Genomic DNA, 27,983 nt, shown 5'->3' with positions numbered 1-27,983 from the left:
CATCCAGAACAAGAGAGCCCCCCAACATGCCTGTTGAGCACTACATCCACATCCTCTCTGCTCGTCATCAGACCCAAGTCCACACTGCTTCCAGAACACAAGGCATTCTCAAGATATCTGGTAACTACTTTCATTCACTGGTGAGAGCCTGTGAGGCAAGTGTCCAGTCATCAGAGTTATGACACATGCTGAGAACACATAGCCTCAGGTTCCTGCCCCAGAGGAGACTGCCCCTCTCGTCCAAATGAACATACCCAGAATCTTCCCACAAGCCCAGTCACTGAGCACAAGCCCAGGAATGTTGTTATAAAACTGCACTTCACAGAACAAAGTGAAATCATGAAGTTAGCATCAATTTCAGACCAGAGAGCAGAAAACTAACCTACCAGAGAAAGCAGTCCAGGGGAACCCCAAGTGCAATGAGGGCACGTGAGGTGAGAGGAACTGGGGTAGCAGCCGGAACAGGAAGCACTTGTACTCAGGGTAGAAAGAATGTGGAAGAGGCAAAGCTGCGGTTCATGCCTGGGAATAGGGCAAGATGGAGCGCAGACTCTCCTGAGCATCTATTTCTAACTGAATAAGGTTTCTTTACTTTCAAAGGTCCCCTGGGCAGATCAGGTGTGTGCAAACAACTTATAAATGGTTTGCTTCAGAGTTAAGAAAAAGACTAAACTAATGTGCTGGTTGTCTCCATAGATCAGTGATATGTCAATCTACAGTGAAGATAAACTGATTCTGAAATTATAAAGTGAATCCATGGGAAATGGGGTTTGCCTGATAAATAGATGTATACAAATTTTCAGGAACATGACCACTATGTACAACAAAGTACTCCTGTGCTCTCACTTTACCTCATCACATGGCCTTTTTATAATTAGTTTTTATTGGAATATAGCACATACACACACACAACTGCTTTACAATGTTGTATTCATTTCTGCTGTACAGCAAAGTGCATCAGCTATATGTATACATGTGCAAAAGTGCTAAGTCGCTCAACTGCATCCAACTCTTTGCAACCCCATGGACTGTAGACCACCAGGCTCCTCTATCCATGGATTGTCCAGGCAAGGATACTGGAGGGGGTTGCCATGCCCTCGTCTAGGGGATCTTCCCAATCCAGGGATCAAACCTGCATCTCTTATGTCTCCTGCATTGGCAAATGGGTTCTTTACCTCTAGTGCCACCTGGGAAGGCCATTTATACATACATCCCCTCTTTTCTGGATTTCTTTCCCATTTAGGTCACCAGAGAGCACTGCGTACAGCCCCCTGAGCTATACAGTAGGTTCTCAGGAGCTATCGAGTTTATACATGGTATCAATAGTGTGTATATATATACACACACACACACAATGGAATATTCCTCAGCCATAAGGAGGAATAAAATTGGATCATTTGCAAAGATGTGGATGGACCTAGAAACTGTCATACAGAGTGAAATAAGTCAGAAAGAGCAAAACCAATATCGTATATTAATGCATATATGTGGAATCTAGAAAAATGGTATAGATGACCTTGTCTGCAAAACAGAAATAGAGACACAGACCCAGAGAACAAGCATATAGACACTAAGAGGGGAAGAGGGTAGTCAGATGAACTGGGACATTACATGGTCTTCACCCTTGAGGCAAAAAGAAAAATTCCTATCATCTGAAAATCAAATTCTGGATACAACGGGTGCCAACCAGGATTAGCAAGGAATTTGAGCTTACCTTTCTTCCTTCACAGTTTTGATTTCATCTCATCTTGCCAACTATCTCTAATTACTTCATTCTCCCTTCTTGTCTTTTTTCTACACTCCTTTAGCTGTCATTGTACAAAGTTCGAATGCCCTGCTCTAAAATTTCCTTCAGAGAAAATGGCTTATGTATAAATGTAACAAATGAGCAATTTCTCTGTAAACTAAAGCTTTGAACTTAATTCTGGGCCACAACGACAGAGGACCAATTGCAGTTCTATATGACTAACTGATGGGCTCCAATATACAAAGAGCTGTTATGTATAAATCTAGAAGGTAAAAGTAGATCCTACGGGGAGAAGTTACAGGCAAGCAGATTTTAGCTCAACACGTTAAATCTCTTCAATTATAGAAATGTTTGCCTTGTCCATTACTTAGCTTTCTGTCATTGGGCATGTTTAACAGATGTGAAAATGAACCTCATATGAATATGATGGAGGGTATGCCAGCTATTGAATAAGAAAGAGAGAAGTCTTACTCTAAGGAGCTGCTGCTGCTGCTGCTGCTAGGTCGCTTCAGTCGTGTCCAATTCTGTGCAACCCCATAGACGGCAGCCCACCAGGCTCCGCCATCCCTGGGATCCTCCAGGCAAGAACGCTGGAGTGGGTTGCCATTTCCTTCTCCAATGCATGAAAGTGAAAGTGAAAGAGAAAGTGAAGTCCCTCAGTCATGTCCTACTCTTTGCGACACCATGAACTACAAGCCTACCAGGCGCCTCCATCCATGGGATTTTCCAGGCAAGAGTACTGGAGTGGGCTGCCATTGCCTTCTCCAGGGAGCCTATGACTGCACAATAAATAAAACAATGTTAATAGTTTTTCTGTATTTGAGATACACAGCCATATAACACCCATGCAACACCATGGGTTGATAAGATGAACTTTAGGAAAAAATAAGGCAGGATAAGTTGCTCATCCCTGAGACCAGAGCAGAAGCTAATACTATCCTAGATTTGGATAAACATTGATCTTTATATTTGAAGACAGAAAAGGGCTTAGAAAAGATAAGCGATTGAAAGGCCAATATCTTCAAGATAAAATCTAATGGGCAAAGGCAGAAGTTGTGTTTGTGTATTAACTATACCTGGAGAGGTCATGGGGGCTCACTGAGTAACAGTTTATATTTTTTGTTTTTAAAAGTCTGCCCTAGTGGGAAATGTAGGATTCTGACTTTCTGTTCTGGGGAAGGAGGAGAATGGAAGAAAAGTATCTCCTCTGCCCCTGCCTGTATCTGCATGGGCAGCTAAAGAGCTGTAAAGAATATTTGAAAGAGCTCCTGTAGATAACACCCTCTTTGACCAAAATGCCACAGGGCTGGCAAAGATTTCTAAGCAGATTAATGAGAGGCTTCTGGGAATGTTAACTCAAGACTGCTGTTTCTCAAATTTAACCTAGGTCTCTTGGAGAAAAGTTGGTGAGTCAAGAACATTATAAGACTCACCCTTCCAACTGCTGTAACACTGTACCAACACTTTTCGCCGAACTGTATTATTATTGTATAGCGATGCTATCTTAGAAGTCTGTGGATCCCTGTCATTTGAAAGCTAATCATAACATACTGTTAACATATGGGAATCCAGTCTATTCTTGTTCTCTGTGCTCATGTGCCCCAACTGACCACAGCATTTTCTTAGCACCAAGAGGGTTATTCTTACAACATTGCTACTTTTGCATTTCCTTCTTTAGAACCCTCTAAGTAAAAACGATAGCAGGGAGAAGAAGGAGCCGTGCAATTTACTCCAGCAAGTAAAAGCTAGGATCTGTTGAGTGTATGTATTCCTTGCAATTCACCCATGTGTGTTTTCCTATTCTGGAGATGATGATGAACAAAAATAACTTCACGCATCACCAATGTTTTCCACCAAGCCATTTCACATGGTCCATCCCCTAATCATAAAAGTGCTTCCAACTCTGGCACACAAAGCATCCACCACACACACACCCAAGATTAAAGAAAAGGAGATCTGCCTAGAAAGCAAGTCACACTGACACTTTATACTCCCCATGAGGTCTGCTGGGAGTGAAAAAATATAAAGTCAGCCAATAGAAATTTACATAGTCTCCAAATCTTTCCCCACAAAACAGTTATTAATTAAGTGGGAGGAAACTTTATTTAAAAAAAAAAAACTGGCAGACACCACCTTCATCAAGTAACTGAAATTAAAATCAAGGAAAATGAAACACATCAATGTCATGTACCTCCTGATCTGATACACTGGGAAGAACACAGCACTTCTCGGGTTCTTACCAAGCCTGAATCTAATCACAAACAATCAGACAAGCCCAACTTGAGAGATTCGCCAAAATAACTGGTCAGTACTCTGCAAAAGTTCTAGATCATGAAAGAAAAGAGAGGGGAAGAGAAGGGAAAGGAAGGAAAAAGAAAACAAAAAGAAGATGAAAGGATGACAGTGTTTATACCGAAGGGGCTTGGGGGACATGACAACTGATATGCTCCTGGCTTAGAAAAGAGACAACTGGCAAGATATGAATAAAATCTGTAAATTAGATAGTAATACTGAATCAATGTGAATATACAGATTTTACCAAAATGTGAGCCAATGTACACCTGGTTATGTGTCAAAAATGTCCATGGTTTTAGTAAATACACAGTGAAGTATTTAAAGGGGCATTGTGTCTGCAATTTGCACCCAAATTTTCAAAAAGAAACTTATATACATACCTGTGCCTGCATGTGTATAGAGAGGAGAGAGAGAAAACAATCAAGTAAGCATGATAAAATGTAAAAAAATGTTAACATTTGGGGAATCTGGAAAGCAAACATAGGAATTCTTCATAATGCTATTGCAACTTCTCTGTAATAAAGGTGGTTTTTTTTCTTTTTCTTTTTTTTTTTCCAATTATAAAGGAAACTTACCCTAAGCAGCCCTGAGCTTTTTGAGGAGGAAACTGAGAAGGAGGAAGAATATAGTAGACCCCATCTCCTTTGCTCCTCCATCCCCAACAATGAGAAGCACTGTAACATCTTGTAATTTAAAAAAGCTACATCTGAAAGCTACTGTGGGAGGCTGCAGCAAGCTTGCTAAGGGGACCACCCTACCCACAAATCCCCAAAGCCTAACACAGGGGCTGGCATATCTCAGAGGCTCAAGAAATGACCAGCTGAAGGAACGATCGGACTTTAAGAAATATCTGAAAAAACCTGTGGACAGTTGCCCATTTGGGGCCCTCCATCTGAAAAGTTGGTAAAATTGTGGCATCTCTTGTATAAACAGCTGGGTGGGAAAGAGGCGCAGGCGTGTCAGAATGAGGAGGAAGGTACAGTGCTACCCTGGGCTGTTCCTTGCACTGAGGAGGAGGAGGAACTGAGCGTGTACCCTGAGGCTGGCATGAACCAGCTCTGCATCTCTGCGCTGGGTGGGGAAGGATGAACACACTGAGCACTGTGTGTTCCAGCATCCCAGGTCTCGGTTGGGTCCTGCATGTGCAATCTGATACACTGAGATAAGAAGGGAAGACTGAGCGTCCCCGAGAAACGTTAAGGATTGACACAGCTCTATGTTTTCTTCTGTTCTAACCTCCCAAACCAATTAGTACTCGGATTTTCAAATTCACATTGACTATGCACATGAGGTCTGAAATTAAAATCATTTAAATTATTGAAGTTCAAGAAAGCTTTGGAAAAGTTAACAGATGAAAAACGTGACTCTGCTTCAAAAACTCTGCTAATTCAAGAACGTCCTAACAGATTGCTTTTCCAGTAACATTTAATTCTGAATAGAGATGAAGGGGAAATATATATATTTATATAATCCACAGGCTGCCAGAATATTAAGTATCAGGGGATGTTCCTCTAACCCATGGAAAATTGGGCCCTATGACAAAAGTGTTTTTTCTAACCACCAAGATATAATTTTACAATCATGACAACTGTGTGATAATATTCCAGAAAAAAATTAAACAAGGCAAACTGTGGCACATAACCGAGGGCAGGACTCCAAACTACAAACCTGATTTGCATATTAATTCAAATAGGGACCTTGTTGCTTTAATAAGGAATATAATTTTCGAGGAATCTCTAGGTGAGATTGTTATGCTCACTGGTAGAGACTTGCTGACCAATTTATTTGAAAATGAGCTCATACAGTAAACCCTAATCATAACAAGGAAAAAGTAACACTTCCTAATGAGTAAACAACAAATATGAACCCACAGATGACCAGGTTGGTACCCCTGTCCTCTCTTCCTCCTTACTTGCCATATCTGGGAGGCCAAGTGGTTCTCTGTCAGAGACAATCCCTTCCTCCAACTTAATAAGGACAGACAGATAACTCATCCCCAGAGCTTTAGTTGCCAGTTAACTAGCCTGTTTGCCCCTAATACAACTCCACCACTTACTATCTCTCATTTCAAAGCTGAACTGCCACCAACATGGACTGGGAGAATCTAGACATAGACACAGATGTCCTCCGAGCTTCTCCTAGGATTATGCTTTCTGTACAGCCCCAAAGGATTGGGGTCAAGACAATGTGTAAGAAAGATCTCTGATGAGCCCCCAAGAGAAGTAGCCAGCTTCTATCCATTCTGTGCTCAGAATTCCTCCTGTCTCAGACATGGTCGAGGCCATGGTCTGGTCTTTGGGCTCCCAATGGACTGGCTCTATTAATGCCAACTGAAACTGCAAGGATCACGGTGACCTGAAGCTTCTGGAAGAGACCCTGTATGGAGCTCAGATAGAACTTCAGATTTGTATGCAAATACGCAGAAGGTATGGTCTCCTTAACACTTCACTATTTCTGAATACATCCCTATCTGCCCTCACATATACTCTCTTTTCATTTATCTATGACAACTCCTACTTCTGATAGCCCTGGGCTGTTCTACAACTAGGATGATACAGGCACTTCAATAAGAAATCAAACCATTGCCTATTTTTGGTCTGAAAAGGAAACAAAGATACTGGATAGTATGAGTGTTCTTGAAATTTAAGCCTTCGTGCTAGTTACCAGCTCCTAGTGTGAGATTACCAATGAAAAATGCAGAAGATCTATCTCTTGGTCCCCACCCAGCTGGTTCTTCTTACCTTTGGTTCCATTGAAATGAAACTGTGGGTTCCTCTGCTTGAGAGAACTGACCTTTTAATCGTCCTGCTGTGATAGAAGTGGTAGTAATCCTTCAGGGCCCCGATCTGCAAAAGGTAGGAGGGAAGGAACAAAAGAGAGTTAATGTATGAAAAAATCTTCGTTTTCTTATTTTTTCATTAAAATAAGAACACTATACCAAAAAAAAAAAAACCCCCATAAATTATGCAGTTGCTGGCCATGCTTAAATGTTACTTGAACCTTGGTGATCACTTTTCAAAAGAAGGACATGTGATATGAAATGAGTGTCCTTGAGGCAGTGACTGCAGAACTAAAGATTATAATGGGGCAGCCTAGGCTCTCCCTATCTCTTTTTTAATGTTTAATTTATATGCAGCATTTTAAGTAATTCTATATCAATCTATATCCAAATGTGGGAAAGAAAAAAAAATCGAATAGCTATCTGGTTATAAAAACACATTGCATTTTGTTTGCTCTGATAAATGTACAATGAAAGACCTTGTTAGATTACTTATATCATTAATTTGAAACAAGTCCTAAGTAGTTTATCATTTGCAAAGAAAACACTACCTAGTTTGTTTCCTGACTTCAGTAGACAGTATAAATACATAGCCCTTATTCATGTGTTGCAAAACTAAAAGCAGAATTTCTAAAACAAAAGATTACATGTCTTATCAGCTAAGCTTCCTGTGTGAAAATAGCTTAATTGCCCTTATCTTAACCATTTCTTTAACAGATTTGTCTTCTCATTTATGTACCCCTTTCTTTAGTTAAAAACAATTAGGTTTAGGATAGCTGTAAAAATAAATCCCTGTACATTCTAAAAAAAACCCCACAATCCCAAACAATCATATTCTTTCAGATCATGAAATATGGATCACATAACGGACATTAAATCATGCAACGAGCTAATGCAGGAGAGCTTGGTTCTAGATTTGGCTTACAGTCACCAAAAATGTCTTCATGAATAAACTGTATATACTTACTATGCCTCAGTTTCATTGTCTATAAAATTGGACTTCAGGCTAGTTTATGTCTAAGATCACTACAGCTCTCAGATTCCATTCTTTAACACTTACACTTTCCTTGCTTTTGGGCAAATATATTAACGGTCTATTTCTCCATTGCTAGAACAGCACTGCTCTACTGTAAAAGAATGACTATGATCAGGATATTTTCCAATTAGGACAATTCCAAAGTTAGGCCTTCTTAATTTAAAAAAACAGAAGTCATTGGCTCAGCTTACTTTTTTCAGATAAAGGGTTTATTTTTATTCCCATCTTTTCATCACATTCTCAGACATCATCCCACCCTTCCAATAGGGATGATTAACCAAATTTCTGTGCCATTTAAGAGTCATCTCCTCACTGGGACTTCATGCTTTAATTGAATGTTTCTTATCTTCATTAAATATGAATGTCTGCAGTCTCCCACTTCTGATTCAAGTGGAAACTGCCCGGATATACACAGAAGAGATCCTGGACTCTGCAAACAAGTGGGAAATGAGGAAATTCTAGCTAAAACTTCTAATCTCAGTGATCCTGATCTCTGAAGTAATAGAAAACAATAAGGAAGAGGGCACAGCTGCCAGTCCCAGTCTCTAAGGGTGTTTTAAGAAGGATTTACAGGCCAATTTTAAAATTCCAAAGGACTAAGGGTAGAATTCAGGAGGGGCTGCTTAATCCTTTATCAGAAAATCTTAAAATCCCAAGAAGCTTAGAGCTTTCATCTCATGGAGCTTCTGTCAAGAATGCTCCTTGGGTAAATACAGTAGTTTTTGTGAAAAGGAACAGAGAATCTCCGAGGAAGAATTTATTACTAACATGAAAAGTATCACTGTGTTTAAGATCATGTCCACTCAACTATTACAGAATTTCTTCTACTATAGGAAACGATTGAATTCAACTCAACTATTAAACCATGGATGAAATACACCCTGAAAATATATTCAGATCCTTTGCGGCTTCAGTGGTACAGGCCAGAATCCTGGCCTAATGCAGTATGTACATGGAGCTGGAAAGTGGAACCCTTATCTTGACTTAACTTCGCTGAAATCTGGGATACATCACTTAACCTCTTTGGGCCTTAGTTTCCTCAACTGTGAAATAAGGACACAGGAAGTGTAGTGCACAGAAATTGGGCATCAGAGTGAAATGGGAGATGACAGTGTTTATGAGTTCACATGGCTATAAAGATCGAATGTAACAGCAGGTACATTGCCTCGTCAGGTCACTGCCTGTCACACAGTAAGTGGCAGAGGTTATGAGTTTCCTTTGTAAATTTATATTTAAATCCTACCTTCTCTCACCTCTTATCTTCAAATTAATCCCTCACCTCTGTCTCTTGGTCAGGATTCCTCTTGATCTACTCTGGTAGATCTACCTCCCTTGTTTCACTGGCAAAAATCAAAAGGGTTGATGATACACTGTTGACAAGGATGTAGGCACAAATGCAGCTTATACAGGATCAGTAAAGCTCTGGTACAAGTGTTTGGAGTGTCATTTGGTCATATCAGTAAAACTATGCACAGTACTTAACCTTTGACTTAGCCTTTCTACATCTTAAAATTAATTCTACAGATATAATAGTCACTTATGAACAAGAATGGCTGTTCGGCAGAGCAAATTTTGTAAAAGCAAAAGAAGGCAATCAACTGGCTGCCATTGATGGGTGATTGGTTCTACATGAACTGAAATGGACTGATCTTCAAGGTAGGGGGTAAATAAATAAATATAGGTGCAGAGAGGCATATATTATGACCCAATTTTTTCAGGAGAAAAAGGAAGAATCTAGAGGACATGTGTGTTTAATATGAATGGGGTATTTCAAGAAGGAAACTTGACAAACTGAAGAAGAAGGATTTTCATTTCATTATTTATGTGGATGCATTATTTTTTTAAACTTAACACAAATAAATATCTGAAACAGTACACAACCAAATGCCATCTACTTTCCCGGGGGAAAATATGCTCATCCAATCCCATAGGACTGATACAGGAAGCCACATCTATTTGGGCCATAAGTCTTTTTAGCAGCAATCTTTATTTAATATCCATCTTTAAGGGATTCCATTTCCTCAATAGCAGGGGTCCCCAGCCTTTGGGATCTAATGCCTGATGATCTGAGGTGGAGCTGATGTAATAACAGAAACAAGGTGCACAGTAAATACAATGCTCTTGAAGCATTCTGAAACCATCACCACCCCCAGGTCCATGGAAAAATTGTCTTCCACGAAACCAGGTCCTGTTGTCATCGAGCTTGGGGACCACTGCTCTATAGGTTGCAGAATGGTGTTCACTGATTGGCTGATGCTTCGATTACTGAATGCCTGTCGGACACGACTGAGCAACTTCACTTTCACTTTCATGTGGAACCAATGTCATGCTATCTAACTTCATCTCCCCAAGAGCTTTTGAAGACAAATATCATTCTCTCCAACTTGATAAAGGAGGCTGTCGAGGCTCTAGTAGTGTCCAAACGCACACAGCTGGTGTTGTGAGGTGATAAAATGTATACCTTTATTGACTGTCTCACGTCGGGGCGAATTTAGTTAAGTTTCAGGGTGCATCTCATGGACGGGCTCACAAGATGCGTTCCAACATCCTTCTAGTGAGTCTTCCTATACTGCAGAGCTAAATTCTATGCAACCAGAGTTCTGAATGTGATTAAGGTTCTACCAAAAAAAGGCAGACTATGGCATTGTGAGGCATGCTCTTGGAGACATTTATGTTTCTTAATGATGGTGGTGGTAGAGGTCTTAGTACCTGGTTGCTAGCTTTCTGGGCATTGATTTGCACAGCCTGTTTTGTCAATCAGTTGGAAAGAGATTTGAGAACTACAGGGGTATCACAGGGTAGCTTCCTCCCTCCTCAGCTGCCTCACTGAAGCAGAAGCAGCTGCTCTGGTGGGGGCCCATTCTGTAGTGGCTTTGGGAGCCTTTTCTGAAACTTGGCCTTCCTGATGAATTCTCCAAGCTATTTAATAGTGAATGTCTTCCAAAACAGACCAAGCCCTGGATTCAGCAGTTGGCTCCACTGAACATTCCAAATTGGATAGACGACAACTTCTGAAAAAGTAATTTTACACATATACAATCTCACGTGACTTAGAGACCCTCCAAGTTATGTACCTCTGAAGTCATAGGCTACAGGCAAAACCAACCTCCAGGCTACAGATGAGCCACAGTGTCTGCTCTGATATCCTGTCTGTTAAATAGCTACACTGGTTTCTAGGCTTCTCACAGCTGCTCGCACCAAACTCCTCTCTCAAGTCTTTCTATACAGTGGCCAGTTAGGTATAAAATGTACATTTGGCTGTCATATGTCATACTCCTGATCCAAATCCTTGAATGGCTTCCCTTTGCTCTTAAAATAAATAGTAAGATTTAATATTATTTAATAATACAGTTTTTAAAGTAAATAATAATAATATCAACATTTATGCTGTACCAGGAAGCAGTCTACATGCTTTACCTAACTCATGGAGTAAAGAGCACGAACCACCTTCAACCTGCAGGGCCTGTGGGATCGGGTGCTGCCTCCCTCTTGCCTCGCGTCAAGTCACATTTGCGGGCAGTTCCTTCAGGTCCAGGACCCTCTTCCTGTTGCACCCTTCCCTACCAGCAGCCCCCACCTTGCTTTCTCTTCCTTACCCTTTAGGTCTCACCACCAGAAGGAAGCCTGCAAACTCCCAGACCTGGTCAGCTTCCTGTATTACATCATCTCACAGAATCCTAAGATTATATACCTTTAGTCATACCTGGATTAGTGCAATTATTCTTTGAATATCTGTGTCCCCACCTGCATGCCTGTAAGTTCCTACGAGGTAGAGGTGCTTCTGTTTGTCCCCAGTTCCCGGTACATGGCTCAATACACAGTGTGTTCTCAGGAGAGAGAAAAGACTCTTGAATGAATGATGTGAAAATCAGAATACTTATATTGCTAAAGCTACAGATGTTAGAGCTATATCTGATTCAAAATCTTCAGTATGAGAATCACAGAGCTATTAAATTAAGGCCCCCAAAAAATAAAAATAAAAATAAAAAAGGTGGGGGGGTTATTTCTACCCTAACTGAAGTCCCAAATCTGCTGGGATTATGGTTCTGAAGGTGGTAGGTGAGACATCTACATTTTTTGGCAAGCCAAGAGCTAAGGAGCAGTGTGCATTAGTTCAATTATTCTACCTCATCCAAAAAAAGTCATCTATATTAAATATTTTCATATCTTTCTTATATGTTTAAGATAAATATAAAAATAATATCTATATATAAAAACACCTAAAAGCATCATTATGCCTCTCATCTAGTAATATGTCTCTTATTGGCAAGAATTGTGTCTTTTATATTCTTTCAACAGCATTGTGCATGTTGAGGGCATTTAATAAACACTAAGAAGAAAAATGTCATAACATGTTCGAAGTGATTCAAAAGAAAGACAGTGTATGAAAACACAGCAGTAATATTATCTATAAGCAGGAATTTCATTTAGATCCTCTGGGGTAATGTAAAACAAAACATGACTGTGTTTATATGTTATGCAACATATAAATGTTTAGCAACAAGAGCTAAAACAAGGAACAATACATAACTAACACTGGGACATCTTATAAATAAATCAAGAACTAAAGGAGTAGATGAAGTATATGAGCAATAGCAGATCAAAGCTCACACTTATCCTTAACACCACATAAAGGAACGAGAATAATTCCTTCCCATTTGATTTTTTTAAACTCCTCTTGTATTTAAAGCTACTCTCTTCCTTGCCTAGCCACACAACTCTTATACACAACACTAAGTCGATGAATTTCATCTCTCATTCGCAATTCTGTCAAGCATTTGTGCTTTTTCTTCCTTAGTCGTAGCCATTCATCCTTGCACTCAGAATTTTCCTATCACTACTTTTACTCAAACTAGATTATGTTCTTAGGAAAGGCTTTTTATAAACTCTTTTTACTAAGGTGTAAATGACTAGTAAGACACTGTCCTGGTTCTTCCATGGACAAGTGCATTTGATCAGAAAATTAAAACATAAGCCAAATAAGTGAGTTCACAGTGCTTGCAATTTAAAAAAAAAATCACTGTCAAAAAAAGAATCATTGGAGGCTTCCCCCCCCACTCTTTTTCTGCCAGTAGGAGAGAACTTTTCCAGTGTTCCTAAATTCCTATGTCACAGGTGAGCTGTTAACTTCTGAGCAGAGAGCTGGAAGCCAGAAGACCCATATTATACACTGGCTTTACCCCTGATGAGGAGCTTGTGGCCTGTCAGAATTCATTCACTACTAACAGACTCACTTGTGCTGGCAGCTAAAACTCTCACCAGCCTAATGACTTATAGTCATTACACACACAGAGTCTGCAATTTCTTATAGATAGTTCTATAGGGTGCCCAATCATGCCATTTGCTCAGTACGGACATGTTTCTAGGGACACAGGACTTTCCAGTGCTTAAACTGGGTCAGTCCCAGCGAAACTGGGAGAGTCGGTCACCTTGGTTATGAAGTGCCGAGATCACGGACACCTTGATGAACCGGTAGCTCCTTAAGGCTGCTTGTCTGCCTTATTTTCCTTCCCATCCTCTCCAACTTAACGTATATCCCCAAATTCTGTACTCTTTTTTAATTTTTTTTTTTTTTACCACCAGTCTACAACTAGATTTTTTTTTAATGAGCAAAAGTTTGAACAGACATTTCACAAAAGATATTCAAATGGCCACTAAGCATGTGAAAAGATGCTCAAATGAAAATTAAAATGATAGCAGCACTATACACATACCAAAATGGCTAAAATTTTAAAGGTAGACAATATCAATTTTTAATGAGATTGCAGAGCATTGGAACTCTTATACATTGCTAGTGGGAGGAGAAAATGGTTCAACATCTTTGGAAAATCATGTGGTCATTTCTTATGAAACATATATCGTACTACTGATCCAGCTATTTCATTTATAGTATTTACGCAAGAGAAATGAAGACCTATTTCCAGACAAAAACTCACACACAGATGTTTATAGCAGCTTTCTTAATAACAGCCCCAAACTTGAAACAATGCAAATATCCATCAACCAGTGAATGGATAAATAAACTATGGTATATCTATAGAATGGAATGCCCAGCAATAAGAAGGAACAAACCTCTGATGATACATGCAGCAACATGGATGAAGGTCAAAACAGCATGCTGACACCAAGAGTACATACTGTATGATTCCACTGATAAATTCTAGGACAGTTACTCTATCATGACAACAAACAGATCAGTGATAACCTTGGGGAAAACCTGGAGAAACTTAGGAGTCTGGGGAATTTCTGTATCATGACTGTGGTGGTAATTCCATCAGTGATAAGTGCTCCTGCATGCTGGAACTAGCTCAATGAAGGTTTGCAAAATCCAAATGCATCTTTTTCCAACACATTCTTCAGGAACATCACATTTATGACCTGACATCAACAATGGCAGAAGTTTTTAGCACATCAGGAAAAACTGGTAAAGGTTACAATTAAGATTTCTTTTTTTCTCTGAAAGTTACTTGTTTAGTGTTTATCAGCACACCTCGGGGTATGTACCTTTGTCAAAGCTCATCTAATCTCACCTAAAAATGGCTGCCCTCGGGATATTTAAATTATACCTCAATAATGGTGAATTCAAAAGTTGTAGCTCCTCTAATGACTTTTGGTTCTCTTTCCCATCTGTAGAATGATTCAGAGACTGGGAAATGCAAGAACCCAGTGACATGGGGCTCTTCAGTCCAGAGTTTCTCCCATCCTCTCAGGTGAGGTGAGGAGAAACCAAGTCAGTAAGATTATTATTCTTGCAGGTCAACATCTTTCTAATACCCACAATTAACATTTGAAACTCCTGCTTGCTAAATTCCATTCAGACAGAAAACTCCAGAAGCAGTGCCAGGGTACACTGATTTCCCTTCATTAAAATGTTGACTGTGGTGACTCCTTTGTACTTCCCTGAAAGTACTCAAACCATTGTTATGATTTGCCTTCTGTGTTCCAGACTCTGTAACATTCAAAGGAGACTCAAAGAAAGGGTGGCCAGGATTGCTTTCACCAAGAACTCTCCAACTTTAGAGCCTTTACACCTGCTTTTCCTCTGCAAAAAAAATGCTCTTCTAGAAATCTCTATGACTCACATCTTCTCTTTTTTCAAGTGTTTGCTAAAATGCCCGCTTCACAGGGAGGATTTCTGAGACCATTCCACTTGAAATTACCATCTCCCTCTTCAGCATACCCCATTGCCCCTTCCCTGATTTAATTTTCCCCTTCACACTTATCACCTCTTAACATTATATATTCTCTGTATTTGTCCCATGTATTGTTGGTCTTCCTCTACTAGAATGTTAGCTTCCCAGAATGTGAATTTTTGTTTTACTCACTGCTGGACCAGCCCTAGCTCTTATTAGCAGTGTCAGGTATCCCAATAAATAATTGAATGAATGAATGGCCCCTGCTCTTGAAGTAATCAAAGCAACAGTGAGCATGTCTCTAAACCTTATGGAAGTCTTCTTGCAAATCTCTTTATAATCCTTTCTGTGATAACATAACATAACACAGAATTTACTCTTATTAAATGTTGAATGAATGAATGACATTATCATATGCAAACATGTTCAAAAGTTAATAATTTATTATGAACAACCACATGATCACCACAATCTACCTTTATATTTCCCTCTCTTTTTATCATAATCAATGGCCTCTTAGAATCACTGAACCAAAGTGGTATGTATAACAAGGCTGTTGAATTCATTAAATGTTAAATTAGAAGGCAAGTAACTTCAGAAATCTGATGAACTGCTAATATTTATGAAGTACAAACGAACTGCCCAGCATCATTGCCCTGTATCCTCACAACAGTATGAGGTAGGTATCACGGTTTCCATTTCATATGCACAAAAGCAGAAGCTCACAAAATTTAAGAACTTGCCTAGAGCCACAGAGTTAGGAAAGGGCCAAGCTCAGGTTGACTCCAGATAGCCTAACTCCATGGCATATGTTAACTACTCTAAAAGATGTTTAAAATAAAAGGTTTCTAAGGGGAAATTTAAAACAATTACCCATAAGATGGTGCTCCTAAGAGTTATATGCAGAGGGGATGTTTTTAGGGACATTTCTGTCTACTTTGAGCAGATACAGAAAAGAAAGTGTTGAAAAGTATCCCTGAGAGTAATGAGAGCCCATCCCTGTCCTCTATGCAGACAGGAAACCTGGTCTCTAGTTCCTATTCTACCACTGACCCCAAGTCACTTACAACAGTGTCTTCATGTAGGTGAGAAAGTATCTTTAAGGCACACCTTCACCTTGAAGTTCAAGGGGCATTCTAAGCTAAATAAGTATAATACCTGGTACCAAGCACCTTGGGCCATGAAATGCCCCAAAATGATATGAAAAATGTCTTCCTTAGACTTGAAGTTTCAAGTCGATCACTCAGCTCTTCAGAGAACCATATTAGAATACATGAAATCAGAGCAAAAGCATTACAATCATTTTTTTAAAATCAGGATACTCAAGCGAAAATCTATTACCTCTATGATTTTAGAGCAACTTTCTAAAACATGCGTACATGTGGCAGGCTCAATAATGGTCCCCTAAAAATGTTCCTATCCTAATCCTCAGAACCGGTGGCTATGTCACCCTCTATGGCAAAAAGGACAATGCAGCTGTGATTAAATTAAGAGTTTAGAGATGGGGAGATTATCCTGGCTTATCTGGGTAGGCCCAAAGAGATCACAGGGTTCTTATAAGGAGGAGGTGGCAAAGTCAGAGAGAAGTGATGGCAGAAACATAGGTCAGAGAGAGAGATGGAAACAGAGATCAGAGATGGGGAGACAGGGAGAAAGAAAAAGAGGTCAAAGAGACCTAGAGATTTGAAGATGCTATGTTGCTGGCTCTGATGATGAAGGAAGGGGTGACAGACGAGTCAAGGAATTCAAGCAGCTTCTAGAAGGAAAAGGCAAAGAGATGAGTCTAGAATCTCATCTTGTCTAGAATCTCCAGAAGGAAGACAACTCTGATGACATCCCCACTTTAGGTTAGGACCTCTGACCTTAAGAACTGAAAGATAATTTTATGTTGTTTTAAGCCATTAAGTTTGTGATCACTTGTTACAGCAGCAATAAGAAACTAATACAACATGTAACTAGTATCTCAGTAGACATGCATGAGAAGCAACGAAAATGAAACTAGACTATTTGTATTTGGAGTTTGTTTATTTTTCATAATTTTCAGGACTCTGGGTATTCAGTTATCAATTTTTCTATGTAGCTGTGAAAGTGAAGTCGCTTAGTCGTGTCCGACTCTTTGTGACCCCATGGACTATAGCCTACCAGGCTCATCTGTCCATGGAATTTTCCAAGGAAGAGTACTGGAGTGGGTTGCCATTTCCTTCTCAAGGAGATCTTCCCGACCCAGGGATCGAATGCCGGTCTTCTGCATTGCAGGCAGATGCTTTACCATCTGAGCCACCAGGGAAGCCAGATAGTGATGAGTATCAGCCCTGTACTCTGCTCAGCATCTTTGTTAGCACTCTCTTGCTTAATCTTCAAAACAAACTGAAAAGTAAGATAAAGCAACTTGCCCAGCAAAAGAGAAGTAAGTTAATTGTTTTTCTAAAACCATTATGTAATTAATACTATGAAAAACAATAGCTACCACCTGCTGATGCTTTCCTACATAATATCCAATCTTTCCAACAGCCCTACAAAAGGAGAATTATTCTAATTTTATGGAGAAGAAAACAGTCCAAACCTAGGAGGAGCTAAGTAACATGCCCAAGTGAGAAAATGTCTGAGTCTGATCTCAAAAAATCTAAGCTTTTTCTAGTCACAGCACTTTGATTTTTATTTAAAATTTATTCAAAGGGTTTTTTCTATCACCACATTCGATTCAGTGTGCACACTCAAATACCCACTCCTTATCCTACCCTTTTGCCCTCACCAAGATGAGGCCTCATTATTTTATTCTAAAGCTTTCTGATCAGCACAGCATAGCAGAATCTATGTCCCTATAGTTCATCATAAAAGTGGGTGATCAAAAACATCTTGACTACAAATACCAAGCAAGCAAGAAACAGGTATGACAATTTCACCAGGGAAATTTAAGACAGAGAAAATGGAGTAAGCACCAGATTTTCCCAGGTTCAAGTGAGAAAACTACAATCTACCCACTATTCACATAGGACAGGAGATCTGCCTCAAAACAAATCAGAGTAACAGAGTTGGAAAAACTTATACAGAATTTTGATCTGCCTTTCCTCCACTGCAGGAATCTATTCTTCAACCTTTAAACACAGAGCACTTCATTTTTGGGGGCAGCATATTTGTTACAAAGTTATTCCAGATAATCAGTCTAAATCCACTCATCACTCCTGGTTCTAGCTTGTGATGGCAACCCATAGGGTTCTCCTTCTTGTGTGTGCCAGACAACCAACACGTCCTGACTCAGTCTTCCCAGTTCTTGGCTGAACATCCGAGTTTTTCCATTTTTTCCCCCATGGGACAAGCTGTCTCAAAGTTGCTTCCCCTAGACATGCCAACATCTGCTATGCTTCCCCAGGAAACTTGGAGCCCAGAACATAACACATCTCAACTCTAGGTATGGTGGAGCCAGAATGGAATCATGATCCTATGACCTCCCTGGGTGATGTCCTGCTATTAGAAGTAGCTTAGAACTGAAATATTTTTAGCAGAATGCACTTAGCCAACTAAAAAATCCTCAGATGCCCTTTTAATTTGGTTCTCCTCCAGTCTATATTTTAACTTCTTAAATGTAAATGATAGAAATTTACATTTCTGTTGAATATAGAATGTCATTTTCTATATTTTGCTCTATATATTCACAGCATGCCTAAACATCTGGTTCTTTACTGAGAGCACACTCTAGGTCAAGCACTGATCCAAAGATACTGAAGATAGAGTGAACAAAACAAAGACCCTGCTAAGATGCAGGTAGCATTCTGACCTGACTCAGACAACCGCATTGTGCCAATTGCAAGTTTGAAACTTACATCTTCTCTATTGAATCAGAATATTTCTCCCAAGAGCACTGAAATAATTTTTATATTAGTCTATTATAGATAAGAATGGTATTTCACATTCAATGTATAATATGTTTGTAACAGTTATGTAAGAATGAACTGTAAATGGTGTTAGGCTTTTACTTTCTTCTATCCATTTTTTTTCCAAAATGAATAATTATGCCCTTAATGTAATATAATCTTCGTACTATATTCCTCAGATAAAAACATTTATGACTGCTGTTTATAGTCAGCTATTCTTTTGAAAAGTTTTTAAAAACCCATATGTAAGTAATTTCTGGAGAAACTACAAGAAATTATTGTTTAATATTTAATCTATTCCACCTGCTTGTAAACAGACACACATACACACAAAGTAGAGAGTCCAAGAGAGGCTGAGAGAGAAAGAGCACACACAGCCTACATTATTCATTTCATTACTGATCACCTTTGCAACTTGAAAGCATTTCCACATACTGCATGGAAACAAACACATTCTGATAGGTATCCACATTTCTAGAATTACACCAGGAACACCAAATTTTCTCTTTATATTCAATGACTCTCAACCCTTGCTATACATTAGAATTATATGGAGGCTAAAAAAGTTACTAAATATTAGTTTCCCTCTACATCCAGCCCAGAGATTCTGATGTAAGGATATGAGTTAAAGCCAGGGCATGAGTATTTTCTTTGAAAAAGCATTCTAAATGATTCTACAGGTGAACCACCACTGTTCTAATCTATTCATCTAATTCTGCAGAAATAGGACAATAACCTCAGATATGCAGATGACACCACCCTTATGGCAGAAAGTGAAGAGGAGCTAAAAAGCCTCTTGATGAAAGTGAAAGAGGAGAGCGAAAAAGTTGGCTTAAAGCTCAACATTCAGAAAACGAAGATCATGGCATCCGGTCCCATCACTTCATGGGAAATAGATGCGGAAACAGTGGAAACAGTGTCAGACTTTATTTTGGGGGGCTCCAAAATCACTGCAGATGGTGACTGCAGCCATGAAATTAAAAGACGCTTACTCCTTGGAAGAAAAGTTATGACCAACCTAGATAGTATATTCAAAAGCAGAGACATTACTTTGCCAACAAAGTCCACCTAGTCAAGGCTATGGTTTTTCCTGTGGTCATGTATGGATGTGAGAGTTGGACTGTGAAGAAGGCTGAGAGCCGAAGAATTGATGCTTTTGAACTGTGGTGTTCTTAAGAGTCCCTCGGACTGCACGGAGATCCAACCAGTCCATTCTGAAGGAGATCAACCCTGGGATTTCTTTGGAAGGAATGGTGCTAAAGCTGAAACTCCAGTACTTTGGCCACCTCATGAGAAGAGTTGACTCATTGGAAAAGACTCTGATGCTGGGAGGGATTGGGGGCAGGAGGAGAAGGGGAGGACCAAGGATGAGATGGCTGGATGGCATCACGGACTTGATGGACATGAGTCTGAGTGAACTCAGGGAGATGGGGATGGACAGGGAGGCCTGGCGTGCTGCGATTCATGGGGTTGCAAAGAGTTGGACATGACTGAGCAACTGAACTGAACTGAGGACAATTTACTCTGAATTCTATCATCTTTGTTCAATTATTCCTATCTAATTAATTAAAGTAAGTTTAAATGAGAAAGTATCTAATCAATTTTATTTTAGCACTAATGTAACTGGTATGTTTTCTTCTTTTATTCATCCTTTTAATTATTTCAAAAGCCATCTTCCCCAAAAAAATTTTTTTTAGAAAAAAATATTTAGTATAACCAGATTCAGAATTTCCTATATTTTATCATACCGGTAAACAGAAGCTATGTTGAGCTCTACAGAATTTTAAATAACACAGTTTATTCATAAAAGGGAAGACTCTGAGGGAAAAGCTGTGAGCATTAAGAACACGTGACAGAAACAATGTGTGCTTAAGACAGCTGATGGTCTCATCACCCTCAGTTAAAAAACCTTCTTAAGAGGAGAAGCGCTGTCTGTTTCTAATGGCTGTTCAGAGATGCCCTGTTCTTTTGACCCTATCTTGGTCCTTAATGGAGACTGGCCATGTTAACCCTTGCAGGAAAGCGACCTTAAACACAGAACCCAGAGCAGGGGATAGGCAATAGCATCTGGGGCACAATGGCAGATGAGAGGTGGGAGAGGTGTCCAGTCAGGTGTTCACTTCTCCATCTAAGCAGATGTGAGGTTGGGCCCCATTTTTATAGCTCTTGAGGCTCTGCCACTGGACACAGCTATTGGCCACTTGTATTAAAGATGTCACAGATGCATAACTATTGGTGGTGGTGGTTTAATCGCTAAGTCATGTCTGACTCTTGCAACCCCATGGACTATAGCCTGCCAGGCTTCTCTGTCCATGAGATTCTCCAGGCAAGAATACTGGAGTGGGTTGCCATTTCCTTCTCCAGGGGATCTTCCTGACTCAGGAATCAAACCTGGGTCTCCTGCATTGCAGGCAGATTCTGTCCCAACTGAGCTATAAGGGAAGCCCTATTAGAATGGATTAAATAAAAGAAAAAAACAGCAAAACTAAATGATGGTGAGGATGCAGGTAAATGGAAGGTCACACAGTTTGGGGACTATTTGGAAAATTGTTTGGCAGTTTCCTATAAAAGTAAATATTCACGTATGATATGACCCAAAAATTCCCCTCCTAAATATGTTCTCCAAGAAAAATAAGAATTTACGTTCATACAAAAACTTGTACATGAGTATTTACGGCAGCTCTACTCATAATCACCAACAACTGGAAACAACCCATTGTCCTACAACTGGTGAATGAATACACAAACTGGTATACCCACAATGGAATACTACTCAATGATTAAAAGGAATGTGTTTACTCATTAATTAATTAGGAATGAATCTCACATGCATTATAACAAGGGAAAGAAACCAGGTTCAAAATGTTGTATAAAAATGCATATTCCACTAATATGACATTGTGGAAGAGGTAATATCGACCAGAAAATACATTAGTGGTTGCCAAGAATTGGGGTGCAGCAAGAGACTGATGGGCTTCCCTGGTAGCTTAGCTGGTAAAGAATCTGTCTGCAATGCAGGAAACTTTGGTTCGATTCCTGGGTTGGGAAGATCCCCCGGAGGAGGGCATGGCAACCCACTCCAGTATTCTTGACTGGAGAATCCCCATGGACAGAGGAGCCTGGTGGACTGCAGTCCATGTGGTTGCAAAGAGTCTGATAGAACTGAGCGACTAAGCACAGCAGCAGTAAGAGGCTAATTACAAAGGAGCACTGGAGAGTTCTTTTGAGGTGACAGAATTGTTCTGTACCTTTATTTTGTAGGTGGTCACATGACTATATGCCTGGAAGATCCAATGAACGGAGAAGCCTGGTAGGCTGCAGTCCATGGGGTCACTAAGAGTCGGACACGACTGAGGAACTTCACTTTCACTTTTCACTTTCATGCATTGGAGAAGGAAATGGCAACCCACTCCACCTGGAGAATCCCAGGGACGGGGGAGCCTGGTGGGCTGCAATCCATAGGGTCACTAAGAGTTGGATACGACTGAGCGACTTCACTTTCACTTTTCACTTTCATGAATTGGAGAAGAAAATGGCAACCCACTCCAGTATTCTTGCCTGGAGAATCCCAGGGACAGAGGAGCCTAGTGAGCTGCCATCTATGGGGTCGCACAGAGTCGGACACGACTAAAGCGACTTAGCAGCAGCAGCAGCAGCACAGAACTATATAGAGATTTTTAATGTATGCAAATAATACCTCAAATAAACCTGATCCCCAAAAATGTGTATAGGGAAAGGTCGAGGAATAAAAGTGAATTAGTTGGAAAAGTGATGTAAATGGAAAAGCAAAAAGTTAAGGAGTTGTTTGGATTAAAATATATTACCAAATTGGCTTTATTCAATTAAAGAGCTTCTCTAAAGCCATAGCAACCACTTCAACATTTGGAATTACACAGTGCAAACAGAAACCCTGAGAACCACTCATAATATATAAAGCTTTCTTTTTATCAAAAGAATGAAGTCTTGCAACATCTCTTAGTAAAGGACTATTTTCCATGAACATGACCACCTGAGTCACAACAAAATACAACTGATTATGCTAAAGAATGGGGTCACATGAAGCTACTGTAAACTATGAAAATATGGCTGGTGATTTTGCAACAAAAAATGAAAAAGCATAAATGACTCAGTCTCCTAAATGTTGTTAATGACATCTAACATAACTGCCTTGATAATAAGCAAAAATCTATAAATTGGTGGTTCTCAAGGTATGGCCCCAGGATTACAGGCATCAGTTCAGTAGTACTGACAGCACCCAGGAGCTTAGCAGAAGTGCACACTCCCGTGCCCAACCCCAACCTGAATCAGAATCTAGTCATTTCCCTCTTGGCCAACTCTACATTCAAGAGGTGAGGATATGGCCATCACGAATGACTGATGAAAAAAACATCCAGAAAAGGACGTGAGTATGTTGCTATCTTCACCTGTGCAGCCAAGGTGAAGTACAAACCCACCCCCACCATATTCCCATACAATCTATATAGTTTTAGGGTTTTAATTATAGGCTCTACCCTTTTTAAAGTGCTATGAGCTCAATCTATATTTTAAATAAAATTGGATTTCAAGTAGAATTTTATGCAAACTCAATTCTAGGAGATAATTAAAAACATTAATAATGTTCATAGTACTAAGAGAGGTATAGTTATCTGTGATGGATCAGTTCATTCCATAACCAAGTGAATAAAGTTTCAGAACTAAAACTTCACAAATGAAATATGTACTAATAATTGAAACTATTAAAAATTAAAAGTTGTCTCACAATAACCATTAAGTCTTGCCATATTCTACTTAATGTGGACTCTATCTTCTTAGTTTCTGCTTTCTGTGTAGAGGATCAATAACGATTTCTAAATTTTCAATAACTATCTCAAGCCGTAAAGATCAGAACACGTTTTTCTTCCTCTTTTCAAGTAAACTGTTTTGATATTTCAACAGATGTCTTATAGAAAAATGTTATTTTCATCCATCTGAGAGTTTATCAAGCACTGAGAAGATGTATAAAGTAGCCCCAAATATCATCATAATTATACGGTCAGATATACAAGGCTTTATTTGCATTATCAATATCTCCTCTGGAGTCCTGCTTTATTGACACTATCTGTCTACGATATCCAAGGGCTATGACTTCATGATTGCGCACAAATGGAATACCGACTCTTTCAATCATGGGGGGCAGATATTTAATCCAATGCCAGTTCCCAGGTGACATCTAGTTCTGTGGATTAATTCCCTTCTCCAGGGGATCTTCCCAACCCAGGAATCAAATCCAGGACTCCTGTATTACGGGCAGATTCTTTACCATCTAAGCCACCAGGGAAGCTCCTGTGGATAAATACTCAGAGGCAACAACATCTGAACATCAGTTTAAGCAAAATACCAATGAGGCAGATCTGCTGCCCCTTACATCCATGCATAAACTTGGCCCAAAATACTTGCAAGAAATACCAGTATTCACAGACTTAGAGAACAAACTTATGGCTGCCAGGAGGGAAGAATGGGAGAAAGAGATAGGGAGTCTGGGATCGCTATGTACGCACTGCTATATTTTAAATGGATAACCAACAAGGACTTATTGTATACCACAGGGAACTCTGCTCAATGTTATGTGGTAGCCTGGATGGGAGGGGAGTCTGAGGAAGAATGGATACACATGTATGTATGGCTAAATCCCTTCGCTCTTCACCTGAAACTATCACAACATTATTAATCAGCTATATTCCAATATAAAATTTTTTTTTAAATGCCAGGGTTTTGGATGATCTGCATGTTTTAGCACCATTGCCCAATTTAAGAATTTTGCACTTTTGTAAACAGGATTAGTAATTCATCAGATTTTTGTCTTGTTTTATCCCAGAAAATGGCAATATTAATTTCCATCTTTTCTTTACATTGTTCTATATGAGTAATTAAGATAATTCCATGCTCCTTTGTAAAACTAGCCAACTATTTCCTGTTACTTTTATAATAAAATTAAAAATTGGTAATCTGGCCCACAAGGAGATCCGGCTTACCAGATCTGGCTCCTCTGTACCCTTCTATTGTCATCTTCTAACACTTTTCCCTTTCATTCACTATGCTCCAATCCCACTGGCCACCATTCTCAGGACACTTGTAGTCCCATTTGAATTAGCATTCCCTTTTTTCCAATTTCCCATTACCTAATTCCTTCTCATCTTTTACATCTTAACTCAAGTATCACTTCCTCAGAAAAAGTGTTCTCTAATCGTCTTCGTTACTCTCTATCTGATTAAATTGTTTTCTTACTGTTTTTAAATATTGCTCCATTGGCTGTACCTGGCACAGAGCGGTTGCCCATTAAGCATTTATAAAATGAATAAATGAGTACTGTGAAATAAGTGAAGAATTATTACCCCAATTTTCCAAATAATAAAACTGAAGCCCAGCTAAATCCAGCAATTTACCCAACTGTATACTAGGAGTGGTAACAGAAACAAGATTTTTCTGACACTAAGCTCAGGGCTAGTTTCACTATTCAATATAAATCCTAAATAGACTTTAAAAAAATCATAATCTGTGCTTGGAGCCCTATTTTAAATTATTTTTAAAGCTTCAACTCCTAGCTGATTAACTGTAGGATTAATATCTTTATCTCAGCAATTCCTGAGCCAGCTGAAGTTTTAATTTTTTTTCCTTAACATAAAAAGTCCATTGACCTTTATCTCAGCAGCTTGTTTGATCTTAAATATATGTCAAATAAACCCAAAATGAGGGTTTAAATAACCATTATGCCTACCAAGTAAATGTTTGTATCTATAAAATAGAAAGTCAAAAGTGATGTTTAAGAAAATGTTCTCGGGAGGTAAGTATTTCCCTCTGTCAGTCCTAAGTACTTACTGTTGACATAAAAGATAAACCCAATACAGTGTTTTTCTGAAAGAATCATTGCCATGCTTACAGTTTTTTTGCAGTAACTGAAGACACAGACTTACCTGGATAAATACCTCATATCTGGACAAATTAAAAAAAAAAGGGAATTTAATATATATTAATTTTGTGAGGCGTTCACAAGACTAAAAATTAACCAATGAATTATTTTAATACTCCAAACACTGGATATTGCCTGATTGTGATATTTGCATCACTCAGATAGAGGCAGGCAATTTAGCAAAAAAACAGGGCTTCACAAGTTTTCCTCCCTCTTGGTTCAAACATGCCAACATTTTGTAGCTAAATTGTGAAATAGGTTTAAAGCTGCAATAAACTAAAGTGATAAAGACCCAGGGTGAAGAATGGTTTGAACAGTCACAAGCATTTACTCCCATATCTCAAATGTATCATATTAATTTGAATTCTTACAATGATATGCTGAAATGTCTCTATTCTGTTATTTTAGTTACTGCCTAACTTCCATAAACCCATAAAGGGAATGTGTATGTGCTCAATGTAATGGCTACAACAATTTACCCCTCATCATACAGATTAACAAACCCAGTTCAGGTTACAGTCATGGGAACAAGCACCCTCATTATAACATGGTCATATTCCTATTTATAAAAGTGACCACTACTCCTACCTTTCTGAAAATGGGCCTTGTGACCTTCCCCAGAAAACAGCTCTCTGGTTCAAGAGATCAAGCAAGGTGTTCATGCTTCAGCCATTAGATAATCATTTACCTCATTACTAAACAGCCACCGCCATAAAAATGACCTTTCGATGTACCAAAATCAGGAGAAAAAACAATCTAACATTTCTTTTCAATGTAGTTTAACAACAAAAGGTATAAAATGTGAGATTTTTCACAGAAATAGGGAAAAGAATATTGCCTCCAAAAGAGAGATACTTTTTCATACACCACAAACCTATCCATGCAAATGCCTTTGACAAATTTTCCCCACTCACAGATCTCCTAAAGTAACATAGGTCTTGATAAATACAAAAACTATTAGCAATACTTATTAAAGAAATATACGTCCTTCCTATAAAGGATTAAGATGACCAGAAAAGCTTCTCTATATTATTAATAAGACAGTTCTCAGGAGACACTTTTAAAATCAGAGCTCAAAGATACTATAACTCAGGTCTGCTAAATGCCCATTCATTGCTCTAACTACACCTCTTCTCTTGAGGCCTCAGATTCTTCATCTTTATAACGAAGATCTAGGTGACACAATTGCTAGCAACTCTGAAACCTGATGAGTCTTGCTACCTAATGGGGCATTTACATTTTAGGAGACATTATTAGGAATCTTCCAAAGCCACAGATTGTTGGAAGTGGCATTTGTCTTTCAAGACAAATTACCATTAATTAAAACACCCCCCCCACACACACCCTTTCTTTCCAATAAGGAATACCCAAATCTGATGTGATAATGCACAAGGTGGTGCCTTAATGGAATGCTGGATCCAGCAAAACTCAAGCAATAAATGTTATGGAACTTGATCATATTCTCACATCACAAAGCCCTTTATGATAACACTTGAGTAAACCCATCTGGTTGAGTTAATAATTAGTGTAAATCTGTTACAAGTTAATAACGCACAGACAAGCCATTCTGGGTACATGATGATACAGCAAATTTGTGACACAAGTTTCAGATAATATTTTGCACCGGCCTTTCATTTTTCTTTATTTCCTACTCTGATTAGAAAACAAAAAGCCATTAAAGAACAAGGCCTTCAAATAAGACCTATATACTTACAGACTAGATGAAAAGGAAAAAGATAAAAGTACTTGCCTAAGGAATTTTTTCAGAAGGACCTCTTAAAGGTTGAGATAGACTCCAGGCCACTTCTATATTTTGTACTGCCTGGTGGATTGTAAAATAAAGAAATGTTTAAGTAAGCAGCATATTTATTTAAGTGCTTATGTGTAATACAAAAATATATCTGCTGTCCACCAGTGTTTCAGAATGCACAATGTATATTCACTTCTAGTGTACTTATTATAAATAGTGAAATGTAGTAATCAGACATAAGATGAAAGTAAGCAGACATTGTATTCAGGGTATGAAACTACATCTATAAGCAACTTGGGAGATATTTCATAAACATGAAACCAGGAGCCAAATGATTTTCAGGCCCATGATCCTGGTATTCCATCCACTGAGTAAAGATCCTAGAGTTCACTTAACGATTTATTATGTGACCAGGGCCTTTAAAC

General features: G+C 39.1%; 1 protein-coding gene across 2 annotated transcripts in view; it reads right to left on the bottom strand.

Annotated features, from left to right (window-relative positions):
• Window positions 1-27,983, bottom strand: part of PCSK5 (proprotein convertase subtilisin/kexin type 5) — a 513,187-nt gene that overhangs the window by 460,152 nt on the left and 25,052 nt on the right. For both annotated transcript variants that reach the window (XM_040256508.1, XM_040256430.1), the window contains exon 2: window positions 6,784-6,888. In XM_040256508.1, coding sequence (XP_040112442.1) covers window positions 6,784-6,888 — 105 coding nt within the window. The remainder of the gene's footprint in view (window positions 1-6,783; window positions 6,889-27,983) is intronic.

The sequence above is a fragment of the Oryx dammah genome, unplaced genomic scaffold, assembly GCF_014754425.2.
Source record: "Oryx dammah isolate SB20612 unplaced genomic scaffold, SCBI_Odam_1.1 HiC_scaffold_1, whole genome shotgun sequence".
Classification (NCBI taxonomy): domain Eukaryota; kingdom Metazoa; phylum Chordata; class Mammalia; order Artiodactyla; family Bovidae; genus Oryx; species Oryx dammah.
The sequence above is the reverse complement of the archived record's forward strand: the minus strand, read 5'-3'. Positions and strand labels throughout refer to the sequence as shown.